At 34.3% G+C, this 14,668-nt stretch overlaps 1 protein-coding gene across 2 annotated transcripts; it reads left to right on the top strand.

Annotated features, from left to right (window-relative positions):
- Nucleotides 1-1,959: 1,959 nt before the first annotated feature.
- LOC147075727 (uncharacterized) lies at nucleotides 1,960-14,420 on the top strand. 2 transcript variants are annotated; one of them, XM_085941887.1, is made up of 6 exons: nucleotides 1,960-2,152; nucleotides 2,606-2,751; nucleotides 6,328-6,523; nucleotides 8,798-8,950; nucleotides 11,584-11,805; nucleotides 14,124-14,420. In XM_085941887.1, exons 2-6 carry the CDS (start codon nucleotides 2,624-2,626, stop codon nucleotides 14,304-14,306), a joined length of 882 nt encoding a protein of 293 aa, XP_085798013.1. In that variant the 5' UTR covers nucleotides 1,960-2,152; nucleotides 2,606-2,623; the 3' UTR covers nucleotides 14,307-14,420. The 2 variants fall into 2 exon arrangements, with proteins under 2 accessions (XP_085798013.1, XP_085798012.1); XM_085941886.1 differs by having other exon boundaries at nucleotides 2,101-2,496; nucleotides 14,124-14,417.
- Nucleotides 14,421-14,668: the final 248 nt, after the last annotated feature.

A 14,668-nucleotide genomic window follows, 5' to 3' on the forward strand; every position in this document is an offset into this window, starting at 1 on the left:
TTGAATCTGGATCCGTGCCGATGAGCAAGCCGTTCAATGGTTCTGGTGGTGTCTCAATTTCTGGTAGTTGCACTTTTCCTGATGCGCAACACATACCGGCTGACTCATGTTTGAATTTTAGCGCATGACAATGGGGACATTCTTTGTCCATAGCACCAATCAGCACTTTCGGATGAGCGGAATATTCAATATCTGGCTCGTATTCGAATGCAAGACGAAGGAACGAAGCGGATAATGCTCGATGTACTTGTTGGCGTTGTCGGTCATTTGCTCTGCGCGTGTTAACTGCAAACCGGCGCGCTTGTCTCCGTTCCAATTGTTGTTGTTGATTTCGTTCAGCTTGTGCCTCTTGTGATTGAGATTCACGCAATCGCGACATGCTCACACGCACATTTTCGTTATCTTGTTGGATTTGTTCGTCTGTGATTTCTGCTCTAATGTTTCGCATGTTTGTTGCTTTATTCGTTTGACGGCTCAAATAGGCCCCCTTACGTCTTGCTGGCATTGTACACTGTAACACAACACACACACACACAAATAGATAAATTAAAATAAATCGTACAACATTTTGCACACACTGCCTTGTGATATGCCGAATGAATTGTCAAAATAACGTGACGCTTCTCGTGAATTCTTCTCGGACGTACCGCCATCTGTCATTCAACAACATAAATAATTTCGTTCTGTTTGAAATACGAACGACGGTTCATTTGTTCATACAAAAATACTAAAATCGCGATTAAAAAATGGGAGAGTGGAGGTAGCAAGGTGAAAATTTTGGGTTATAGGTATTTTTTGATGCCAAATAAAAAAAATACAAAAAAAAAATTGTCAAAAAAATAAAAGAAAATTTTTTCTGGATAGAGATACCCGAATCACCTAGCGGTATGAAATATACTTGTTGACCTATTCTCATACCTAACAATTATACATAAAAAATTTCATAAAAATCGGTCGAGCCGTTTCGGAGGAGTTCGACCACAAACATCGTGACACGAGATTTTTATATATATAGAGATTTTATGATTATACGTGACATTCAAATTTAGTTTAATAATATTAGTTTCTCTTATGTACCTATATAATACTTTTTGAATAATTCAGTATTTTATATTTATTTAAAAAAAAAAAAACTTCGATATTTTCAGATGATAAAAACGTGTATTGCTTTTCATCACTAACGAAGACTGTTGTATGATTACAATGACGTCCTGTAGAGGTAGGCAGGCCATGCATTGCACAGAGGCGGCACATTATAAAGGGCGATTTGAGTTTTCCACGATGCAGACGATACGGTGGTTTCATTATAAAACACCTATTGACATACTTTAAAAAATAATAGAACCATAAATAATTCTGAAAACATAGCTATTATTCAATTTGTATTGTAATACATATTGTAATGGCGACTTATCGCTCAAGCAATTTTTTACGAAGGTGCCTCCGAACCTGTCAGCGCAACAGCCTTCCACGTACCTTAAACCTCAACTGTTTGGGAGTAGGTTTCGTGGAAATTGCACTAATTTTCAGTAGACCGTGTCTGTCATTTTAAAGATTTTTGGTGTAAATAGTTTTTAAGGCAGCCGAAAATAAATAATAAAATAGGTACCAAACTAATTTTCAGAAAATTTAAACTAAAAATGAAAAGCATTCTATGTCTGTTTAATGGCAATACCTACTAAAGACTTGCCTAAGAACGTCACTCTATGATTAGCAGCTAAGGTCTTGTTCAGATGGCGCGAGTACCAACAATGTGCTGCGCCCATATAACGCGTTTCATTTGGCAGTGAACAAGCTAGGTGACGTAATTCATTTTAAATGGGCATAAAAAACAAGCGCAGGTTCGAGAAGAAAGACTGACAACTCAGTCGGGACACACGACTCCTTTGAGATTTAATATGTCGCGATATATTGGCAAGATATATTCTTGGCAGTGTACATGCTAGGTGACGTAATTCATTTTTGAATTGGCAATAAACAACGTCGCCTTGAGGCAGTCGACATCACAGTCTGTTCGAAGCGGAATACGCGCGTACCCAGTACCTGGAATGCGCGCGAGTGAAATCGTGCCATATGGATATGGCTTTATGGTGACGAATTGGAATGTAGCCAGTTTGGTAGAAAGAGGTATTGGAGGAAACTAACACCCACCGTAAGTTATCGCCGTCCTCATTATGATGATAAATAATCGATAAATTATATCAATGACCTACCATGATAATAATACATGCATAAAGTCTACTCTAAACAAAATTATTTAACAATAAATTAACATATTAGGTTAATGGGAATATTATTTATACGCGCTGAAGTTCCGCATAACTTATTTAAGCAGAATCATATGAAAGAAACAATCATTTGATTGTGAACTTTCCGGATGGAAAGCTAAAAATGAAGTTCATATTGATTATTTTTATCTTATCTGTCACAAAGAATTCGGTAAAATGCAGGAAAACACCGACAGCGCCCATAGCGGTGCCACTATACCCAGAAACGGTAAGGAAACAATGTTATTGCTAACTTAATCTTATTTTTAATTTCATTATACTCATATTTAAGAGACGTCAAAAAAGTGGACCTATTCATGAATTTAATAAAATTTTAGCTTGTGAATGCAGACTACATGACGTCCTTGAATCAAGCTGACTCAATTGATGACAAAATATCTAATAATTACCTGAGACTATCTTGCAATTGTCCTGAAAATTCTGACGTCCCAATCGAAGAATGTGCACTGGAATCTATGATCAAGTAAATATTCCTCTTTGATATACTCCTAAAGACTACTCTACAAATTACTAGTGCATAGATTTATCTCACGTAAATATTTTTATAGTAAGCTATTTATTAATATACATACTTGATAATCGATCAAACTATGATAGTTTTGGTATATATTTCACACATTTTTAAAATATCCAATGAAAATCTAATAATTCACAAGGTTTGAAAATGTAACATTCCTTTAACGAACATACATAACGTAATTTTAAAACACCCACTATAAAGAATATTTTTGAAAAAATACCACGCCCAGCGGGATTCAAACCCGCGTCTATTGGATTCAAGTACATTATAACAAAATTTGGAGATAGTCTGACGCGCCGGTTAGTACTTAATGTACCGGTGCACGGTTACAGTATCAGTATTGTGCGACTCCGCCTCGGGACGGAATGAGCACTTAAAATCACTTCTTTCAGACACGTTTATAGCGTCATGGAAGGCGTCCGTGCATAATCCACGGCTGTACATACATGGTGGGTGGCGGTCGGAACCTAAACAGTGCGACTTTCATTTCGAGTCTTCCACATCACGGTGGTCGTTTCTGAAACTAAAACGTTCGCCCCGTATTTACTTTCACCGGTACTACATTCCCCACGCCCGTTATTGAGTGTGTGCTTGATATCGCGTGGAGTTTTATTAACATCAAAATGTCTAAACCTTTGTGGAAGCAGACGAAGGGCATTATATCAAATGCAAAAGTATTTTCACGAGGAGGAACGGAAAAGAAAGCTTTTAATTTGTCTCAATATTGCCAGAGAATTCTGCTATGAAAAGTCAACACGTAAACACCACGTGACATAACAGTGTTAGTGCATATGTTACATTGAATGTGCGAAATTGACTATTACATGAAATGGGCAAAATTTTGGCTAATTCATGTAACAGTCAAGCCTGTTGCCTTATTCATGAATTAGGTAAATTTTCTCCTGAGTACATGAATTCGCCAGGGTATGGAATTCTTGAATTATTAGGTTAGGTTAGGTTAGGTTAGGTTTTATAATTCTGAATTAAATTATTCAACTGAATGTCCATTTTGAGGTTAGCTATCAAGTGTCAACAAACTATCACAAACATTCAATCGACCATTGCATGTTACATTCTTCCGTTATCATATTATAGTTCTAGATTTTTTTGCGCATAGTAAATGGATATAAACGTCATTGCAGTTATTGATTGGTATATTTATTATAATCAATGGCATTTGAGACATTTGTTTAGTTTGATTAGTTGCAAAAAATACCACCGGAGCGCGATCATCTATTTTGACCATAGATAATATAAATGTACATTTTGACCAATGCATGAGCATTTCGATACATTTAGTTTAGTTGCAAAAAATACCACCGTAGCGCTACTACCTAATTTGTCCATGACATGAACTAGGCAGAAAAATTACTGCCGAATTCACGCACTCTCCAGATATTTGTCTAATTCATGAATAAGGTAACGGGCTTGCATTTTTCATGATTTAGGCAAAATTTTGCCCATTTCATGTAATATTCAGGTTCGCACATTCGGCGTAACACATACAGCGCTGTGACATGTGACGAAGAAAACTTGATATAGAAGTAAAATCACTAAAACCGGTGCTAACATGTAACGTAGTTTTTAAGCGTTTCAAGATTTAAAACTACCGGTTAATTTAATCGTAATTGGATAAGACGCACATTTCTCAATTGCGCTCACAGTGGCGCGAATTCAATGGATGCGGTTTCGTTTCCCGCTGAGGGAGGTATTTTATTCAAAAATTGTTTCTATTATGTTTATATCTGAGATTTAATCAAAGTAGGCATGTATTTTTATATAAGTTTTATCTTTTATCTAAAACATAATAATAATATGTCACGAGAAAAAGTTAAGGCCCATCAATTTTATTCCTCATATTTTTATCTTTGTCACCCACGGTGGCCGCGCGGCTTAAGCGTTGGACTATAACGCCGTGGGTCCCAGGTTCGAATCCTGGGTCTAGAAAGTACACATATTAGCTTCATTATTTTGTTTTATATACACTAGAATCATTTTTATTTTCATAATTTCCCTGTGCTCTTCTCTCCCCGGCACTTTGCATTAGAAAGTAACTTTAAACTCTGTCAGAGCTCACTTTGAGCGTAGCAACCTTAGTCCTGGGTATCTCCTCCTAGGGCATTCCCGGCCTAAAACTTAACTAGATGCTTCACATCGCCAATGTAGGGCCACATGATACGCTCGATTAAGACCGGGTGTGGTGCGTGGCGGGTTTTGGTTTGGAAGGATTAACTTCAATGTGTCTGTCAGGGTATGGACCTAATAGGTTGAGCATGTGGCTGACATCCATTTCTCGTAAAAAACCAAAATCTGTTAATTCAAACCTCTACTCTGTGGAGGCCCATATGATCCTATTAGGATCGGACATGGTCGAAAGAAGAAAGAAGAAGAATTTTATTCCTGATGGAAACACATTATATTAATATTAATAAAACACCATACTTCGATATTATTCAATATTTTGTTATTTTTAAATCTGTCATTAACATATTGAATTATATTGTAACCTAATGACATCAGATTACCTTCGTAAGGGGGTGGTAGAGGATCTAACGGAAGTGTATTTTTATGACCCTGTTTACATTCGTGCATTTTTTTCGTTTGCTAGATGAACGCATCCAGTGCATGCGCATTGCCTACTTCAAACCGGTTTCAAAATGGCCGCTTTTCGTGAGAAAAGTGCGAGTGCACGTAAATCCATCACTAGTGGACTTTTTTTCAACATCTATAGTATTACCAACCGAATGATTCCGCGAAAATGTATAGTGTAAAATTTTACTATAATTCTACTCCAAATTAACCAAAAATACTACTATAATTTTGATGGATTTTGAATTTAATTTGGAAGGAACGATAAATGTTCTGTGTACCTACTATAGTTTTTTTTTCAAAATACAATAATAATTTATAATAAATTTTAATATAATATTATATTTTATTTTATTTATTTTTATCTTTACTTTATTTTAATTTTAATTTTTATTATAACAAATTATAATTTAATTTAAATATGATGTTGTGAAGTTTTTGAATTGATAATTTGTTGTGTTGACCTCCACTGGATAAATGCCGTAATACAGTGTTGCACAAGGGCCACTAAATGACCGCAGGGACTTCCAAAAACCTGCCGGATTGACAAACTCATAATGTTCTGTAGATTTACGTGGTAGTAGATCTCAAAATTGAAAATTTTACGAACCGAAGCGCTCGATAATTTTTCGTAATAATGTTAATATATTTATCTAATTTTACGTAGGTATATTCGACAAAATAAATGAATAGATAATAATATATAAAATTAATTGAATCTAATTGCTTTATAATAAGTCACGAATCGGAATGCATTATTTAATATTTCCACAATCTTAGGAATTTCACGAACCGGAACTACGCTTCTGTCCATTTCGACCACTGAGTGGCAGAGAAGAACTAGGGGCCAATAAGTGTGGAAGAAGCTATAGGGGACCTACATCCATCGGTGAATGATGATGATAAAGGGCATTTATTTTTCTTTTTCAGTCGAGTTTCTAAAACTGCGTGGTCCAGAGCATCAAATGACCTTTCTGGGGTAGAGATTGATATGAAAAATGTAATCCAGAGTATGATGGACAGCGACGCTTCAATTTGGAGCCAAACAGCATTAGTGACCACTCTCAGTGCCGTTAACTACTTTCCATACTTCAGTAAACTGCCAAACATGTGTGTTTGCGCGCAAGTAAGTTATTCACTGACCATATCCCTTTACTGCATAGTGTCGCAAATTTGCGACATTTCAAACTATTTCGATATAGCCAATGCCATCTGTGTAAATTATCAAATAATATCCTTTTTCGATGCCTAGAAAACTGTTTTACCACAAACATCCTACTTTACCGATTTTGTTTGGACATTTCAAGAAATAAAGCATTTCTGCATTATAGTCTCTGCATTTCTGCTTTGGCAGTTGACGAATTCGTATGTACGCAAAAATCCGCATTTGGAAATAAATAAAAAAAAATATACAGAAGATTGAAATTATTGGTTGAATAAAAATTTCTACACATCAAATAAGGTGTGCACATTAGTTTTTTATAATTGTTTTTGTTTGGTTTTGTATTTTGTCATACTAAAATGTAAGATTTCCAAATGTCGTAAATCTGCGACACCACGCAGTAACATATAAAATTTAATGAAATTTTCGAACAATATTTTTTTATTATTTTTCCTTCATTCTCACAAGGCATTTTGACACCAAGAAAAAATATTTTTTTTCAAAAAAAAAAAATCATGCAGTAAAGGGATATTTATGAAAACTAAACGATTTCTTTAACGCCCCATATGCTCAGCGTACGTCAAAATGGAGCTTTTATGCTATTTTCAAAGCTTGATCCTGGACATTCCTTAAACGTTGTATATAATCTATTTACATTATTTTGAATCCTTATTATCCTTTATATTTATTTTAAACATTTGATGACTGCATAAAGTATTTTTATTATTTAAAATAGTATTCTTTTAAACCTCTCGCTCTAATATTTTAATTTTAGAATATGGTCATATTTCAGTACGTCCATGTGAAGCGGTGTTAAGATTTTTTTATATTTATTAATTTTTAAAAGCATTTATGAAACCATTAGTAAAATGTATGTCGACATTATTATACTTAGTGAAATATTTACAATAAAAAATTATATTGATAATCTCTGTGATCCCAAACTTGACAAGAAGTAGGCATTTTATTATTCCAAAAAATGGGCAAGATTTACACACTTTAAAATAATTCTAAAGATACTAATTATAAGCTATGTTTTTGACCATCCAAATATGATAAACATTCTACGAATAATGTTTGCTTTATAATAATTATTGACCTAAGAATAAGGTAGTATTTTTTTGAAATACGCCATTTCTATTGGCATTCCCATCCCATAAATGAAGTAGGGAGTAAGATCATGTTAACGCGCGTGTTTGAACATGTACATAACCGAAAAAAAAATTCAAAAACGGTCAAAATTATGTAAATAGATTATCTACAACGTTTAAGGAATGTCCAGGATCATGCTTTGAAAATAGCATAAAATCTCCATTTTGACCTACGCGGCACACGTCCCCCCTTTTGAAGATTCATGTAGATAAGACCGCGAATAGAGTGGTCGGAATTTAAATGTCGAGTTACGTTAAAATCTAAGCAACGCTAATCTGACCAGTGTTACCAACTGTCGTTCACAAACATATTATTCCAGATGGAATAACAAAAAAATATGCCAGACGACAAGAAAAATTCAATTTAAATCAAAAATTTTAAATTACGACTAATTAATAATTGGTGTTTGAAAGAATTATTTTTACAAAACAATATTTTTTTTAAATTCCGTTCAGAATGTGAATAATTTAATGGATGCTTTATTAGTGGTTAACTGAACCAATTAATGCATTGCGGATACAGTATATAACCTGGTAAGACACTGGTATATTCGATCGTATTTTTATTATCATGGCAATAAAAAAATATTTTATCAAAATGGAGTCTGTTTACGTTTTAGATGACTCAAACATAATATTATATCATTATATAAAAAGACGCTAGAAAAAACTTAGTCATAATGGTACAACATTTGCAGAAAAATATATTTATTTAGTTTTATTTAGTTTTTTTCACGGATAGTAAAAAAGTCACCAGCGGCACAATTATTTTTCATCTCAAAAAATGTTTCTTTTCATAAATTATGCTCGATTCAGTTGTTTCAAATTGATGTAGGTTTTAATTCAATATGTTAGGTAGAATTTAAAATGACATTGTTATTTTTAATATTCTTTTATTTCCTTTACATTCCCATTAAAATAATTGTAAGTTGTTTTATATTATTTTGGAGGCTGCAATTTTTGGCTTGCACCTGGACGGCAGATACCTACCCTTGGGGCAGCCCTGACAATAATATATTAAAATTCCACCCATTTGTCACGGCGAATAATCTACTACCTATTTATCGTTTACTACTCCTTGTTTTAGATGATCAATGCTACAGTCGCCTGGGAGAAGGCCAAAGATACACAAGCAGTGGCAGATGCTGTGGATCAAATGGCCGCCATACTTCTTGAATACGTCAAGATAACGGGAAGAAATGCTATCAAGGATGCCGGATGTACACCACCACCAATTAAAGTAAGAATATTATATTATACTCCACACAATAGGTATTAACTTGACAAAACAAAATACCATATTATATCTCAAAATCAACGGTAGAATTTTGATTATAGGTATGTAATCTTTTTTGTGACGTTAAATATTCCAATTTTGAAATACGTTATTTCGATACTCACTTTTTACAAAAATATAATAATAGCGCATGTACACATGCATGGAATTACTGTCGGCAATAGTGCTTATTTTAAACTATCATGACAATAACTGTTTATAAGGAAAAGTGCTGACTGTCTCTCCAATCTCATTCTTCGAGAGTAAGCGAGACGCGATGTTGTCATTTTATACTACTATCTGACATGTCGTATTGAAAATCGGTTAAGCTCAAAATGAGTAATTCGTTTTTTTCCAACATGTCGCTCTACTGCGCAGGCGCAGATCGAAAACAATCTTACTTGCGCGCAATAAATCATTATAATTTGGAATCTTTCAATCTTGTTTGAATTATGCACGCAATCTTGCCAACTGCAGTATAATACATATTTCTCCATACATTTTCTTACTGTGTACAGTACATCCATGCACGTGTAAACGGGGTATTACTGTCAGTCGCATTATTCACTGGCGTAGAGTGGGCAACCTAAAGTGTAGTAACTTAGTGGTATATGATAATTTTTTAATAATATACTTATATATAATACTAATGTAAATAATATTTTCATATCACAATTTATATGTTATATGTGTGTGTGTAACATTTTTTGCCATGCCAAATTCCAAATTTGAATTAATATCAATTTGAATCAAATATTTGTCAATACACACTGACAGAATTAAAGAGACACACTGGCATGGAGTGAAGTTAATAAATAATAAGACTATCAAATTTGTTTTACACGCAAGCTTTATAGATGCGTAATTCATAAGTGTGCGTGACAAAAACTAAATGAAAATTTATCGTAATAATAAAATATTCTGATAACACCCAAGCTGTTCTGCTAAGCTTCAATAATAGATACCATCACATCCCTGCATGTCGGTACGAGTACTTCGATGTACTCATATACGCTTCTGTAGGGCATCTGAATCTTTTAAACAGCTGTTCTAGATATTTTGCTGTAGTCACACGAATAAATAAAAATGCTGCACTTTTTGAGGAGAGTACCAAACCTGGCATTTATGATGTCTGCACCCATTGTGGACGTTTAAGAAAGGGAACTACTTACCTGAAATATTATATTCCTTCAACGAAATTCCGGTTGTATTTCCCAAATTAATCCTCATAAAATTTAAAATATATAAATATATGCAAGTTAGATGTTAAGTCATATGTTTTTGTGTATGCTGTACCTATTCAAAAAAATAAATATTGGAAATTCGTCATGTGATCTGCCCATGCAACCTGAAAACGGAAGGCGGCTCTCGTGTTGCAGTGTGTAAGGCGCTGGCCTTCCACCCAAGAGTTCTGGGTTCGATTCCCGGTGAGGACAAAATATTTATATGATTTTCTCAAAGTCTGGGTGTTTGTGATTGTTCAAAGTCGCTATCACCTTGTGCGAAAACGCAAGGACATGGTTATTAATAATTCTAAAAAAAAACCTGAAAAAAGAAATGTTCACCATGGGAGCATTATATGACTCTATATATATATATCATAATCTTACTAGCATTATGTTAAAACAAGGGAAAAAACTTTTGAAATACAGAACTGGAACAAGATCAGTAAAACAAGGTGCATGAAACCTGAATTTTGAATTAAGAAGATAAATTAGCAGTTTTTGATAGAAAAATATTGTGGAAAATCTTTGTAGACATACTAGAAACACTAGTGCTTAAAAATAAAAATGATCCAAAAACTGGACAACATAGTTGAACTCTTCGGCCTGCTAAGTCCGAGGCTTATTTCGTTCTTTTTGGGAGATGTTGGCTCCCAAGTCATACTCAAAACAGAGGTGCTTTCGATATCGAATTACTCACCAAAATGATTTTTGGGTGTCTATTCTTCTTCTTCTTCTTCGGCTTTCTCAAATAATTGGTCATCTCGATGGATACTGTAGGTTTATTTGCATCGTCACATCCTCTAAAACAGTGGTCCTCAACCCCCGGTTCGCGGACTGGTACCGGTCCGTGGATCAAATGGTACCGGATCGCCCAAGGAACATTAAATTATTTCCATAGTTTGGATATCAGGGAAGATGAATATCCATCTTTAAGCTGTAAAGCTATAAATTTATTAATGTCATTTTCAACAACCTATTCATGCGAAAAAGCATTTTCGTCCATGTTGTCAATAAAATCAAAACAAAGGAATAGACTGGACGTGAATGCAGCACTTCGTGTGTCAGAGACAGCACTGAAGCCAAGAATATCCAATATATTAGCAAAGATGCAACAGCAGGTTTCGCATTAGTTTGTTGGAAAAAACCCCATTGTTTTGATCAGACTATTATAAATATGTAAAAAATATTACTTAAAAAAACCATTTTTATTTCAGTATTAGTGGTCCGCGAAAAAATTTTCCCTTTTTTACCGGTCCGCAGGTGTAAAAAGATTAGGGACCACTGCTCTAGAAGAGTGAAAATATCAATCAATGAAAATCATGGTCTGTAAAATATTGTTTGTTGCAATGTAAAATGTGTTTTTTTTTTCAGTTTAAAAATGACACATGCTACGAAGATGGTTCGGTCTATCTCATAGATGAAATGTGGAGAATCGACGAAGGAATAATGCCGTGTGATTTCGAGAAAGCAACGAAAACGTTGTATAACTCTAAATCTAAAATTGGTCGATTGCTGGCTGCGATTGCAACAGTTAGCATATCTGATGTATATAAGAATATGTTCTTTGAGATGGGACCTCGCTTTCTATACTTGGTAAGTAAATGTCATTAATACTACTTATATTATTTACCTCGTAAATAAGATAATGCATAGAGTAAGAACGTATCTTTTTCCAAATACAGCTCACGTGATATACGGTTGGTAAGGTGTACGCTGTTGAAGCAATACGCCTCGAATTCATATCCCTGGCTTATTTTCCAATGTGTGGTTAGCAATGACATATTAAATGGACGACTCATTTCATACCCGGCGCGCACGAGAAATTGTGCATGAAAGTCATTCACAGATGTATATGTAGATGTCACGTGACCATTGACGTATCCGTTTCCATTATGCGATACAAGCTTCGAGAATTTATAGTAATATAACCTTTATTCTAATGGCGTATTAGTGTCATGACTCATTGCGTTAGAAACAGATTCTCGGTTACTTACGACTTCTCGGAGATTAGACGCAAGTGAGCCCAGCGTTCACAGGCGACTGACTGTGCAATGGTTCCTGTCATTCAATTGCATTGAATAAACATTCATCAATATCTTAAAATGGCATTTTATAAATAATAAATAATACTAATACATGAAAAGTGATATCCCATCTTTCTTGGAGTGTTTAGTAGATTTTTTTACAATTTTTAACTAGGCACATTGGCATTTTGTAACACAATAATAACGGTGGAGTCGAAACCTGACAGTCAGAAATTTTGTATGGACAGACCCAGCGGTGTCGCCAGACCGCTTGCAAGCAGAATGTTCATTTGAGCGTAGGATACCGATATTAAAATATGAATTTCGCCATCCGGCAGACCCGACACAAAGTGAGTGTCATTTTATTTTCTAGATGCTTCGTCAATATTAATGTCATTGGTGGTTAGTCACAGATTATGGAAATCATAGGTTGATATGCCCAACATGTTATAATATATTTTTCATTCGTATGAATTATTGTTTACTCACTCTACTGACTTTTACATACCATTTCGGTAGGCAGGTCGTACGATGCTTACGGCAAGACATTATAAGAAAGAAGGAGTACAAATAATTTTACTTTTGATTGTAGATTATATTTAGATTACGAAATTTATGCCTGCGGACTTGATATTTAGTAAATATTTCTGTCAAATAATCACATTCAAAGATGTTCTATGCATATATAATATGTTTAAGACAACGAAACAGAAATTGCAGTAAGTAATGAATTTAGAAAAATATTTCAGATTAAAATAGTAAAAAGCGGCACTTTGAGAATGTTTAAGTCACTCCCTACACTCCATAGCATGCGTATTTTGAAATTTATCATCGTATACTTTAATACAATATGTCTGTCAATTAGGAGTTTCGCAAGATTTAACAAAAAAATGTCTCAAGGTTTCCTCCAAACAAAAAAGGTTGGGAATTTATGATCTAAACAATATAGTCAAAATACCACCAACCATACCCACTCAATTTGTCTTTAATTGCGAGGAACTGAATGAGATTTTGAACTCACTAACGTTATCCGCTTCTGAATCCTGAAGGCCGTGACACGAAACTGTAAATTTCGATCGAAGTGCTAGTTACGGGTCTGGGACGATTTGGCACCGGACAACTGGACGCTACGGAATTCGAAAATAAATAGACGTTAGGTACTTATAGGTACTTAAAAAAATATATTCAATATTATTATTTATATTTAAATGATTAGATTATGATTTAATAGTTGGTGAGAATGTAAATATGCAGACGTAAACAATGATTTAATCGTGCATATGTTTAAGTTCCAAAGAAAAAAGAGTTTTTTATTTTATATGAAGCCTTAGGCATGGTAATTCTCAATCCGCGATAAAGAATACTTTATGTTAAGAGTAAAATGAATTCAAACTACTAAGTAGTAGATAGAAACTGATTAAAATACCTCGTCTACATTGTGTATACGTGTATACGACAGTGCGGCGTCCAATTGTCCGGAGGCCAGTCGTCCCATTCCCCTAGTTACTGATCATACTTAAAATGCAATATAGTAAACTATTTGTAAAACATAATGATTGTTTCATATTACTCGTATCAAAATACACGGTAGTACGTTAATTATTTAGAACGAAATAGAAAATTTAAAATTTTCAGGTTACCAATGCATTCGAAGATGCGCAATTACCTTATATACTAACATGACTATCGGAATTCTCAATTCAGTGCCGCGGCATGAATATGGTGGACCTTACGCATATGTATTAGCCCCCTTACTTACGTTTAAGTATAACTATGCATAGATTCCTTAAATAATTATAGGTCACACATTTTGGCAGAAACCGCCTTCCTACTGAAAGTTTTGATAATCGAATATTATAAAAAATGTTTTTTGTTTTATTTCAACAGTTCGTACAATACACAAACATGTCTCCAATGCCGACATGCTGCTGTGCTGCATTTATTGATAAGGTTACTAAGAGCTATACAGATTTTGAAAATGAAATTAACAGAGTTGCACGTGACATCAGAGCAAAATATCACAAGGGCTGGGAGAAGAAGGTGAAATTACGTCGATTTGGCCGAAAATAAATTGCTGGACACCTCCAGAAAATATTATTTATTGTAATATTATAAGTAGATATTTGTTTTTTTAAACCTTAAGCACCACTTAATACACAATAAATACAAACATTAATAATCATTTTTAAAAATATAAATTATTCCCACACCCACTTGTCTAGATAGTATGTTTACAACGGTGTCATATTCACACTAAATCGTCGATCCACTGTTGGATGAAGGCTCCTCGGTCCTAAGTTACTTGCTGCCACCTACATCCACCGAACTTTATGAGTATGATGATGCAGGAGCTTGTAAATATGAAAGCAAAGTAAAATATTTATGACGTGTCGTAAACTCCATTTTTCGCCAGCGGCGCTGACAACAATTGC

This window comes from Rhyacophila brunnea, unplaced genomic scaffold, assembly GCF_057557595.1.
Source record: "Rhyacophila brunnea isolate RB1 unplaced genomic scaffold, BYU_Rbru_1.0 scaffold_14, whole genome shotgun sequence".
NCBI lineage: Eukaryota > Metazoa > Arthropoda > Insecta > Trichoptera > Rhyacophilidae > Rhyacophila > Rhyacophila brunnea.

Bases quoted from the DNA above. Each gene is read 5' to 3' on its own strand.
- LOC147075727 (XM_085941886.1), top strand. From the start codon at position 2,392: ATGAAGTTCATATTGATTATTTTTATCTTATCTGTCACAAAGAATTCG. The intron at 6,524-8,797 runs GTAAGTTATTCA...TCCTTGTTTTAG, and splicing joins ACATGTGTGTTTGCGCGCAA to ATGATCAATGCTACAGTCGC. The intron at 8,951-11,583 runs GTAAGAATATTA...TTTTTTTTTCAG, and splicing joins GTACACCACCACCAATTAAA to TTTAAAAATGACACATGCTA.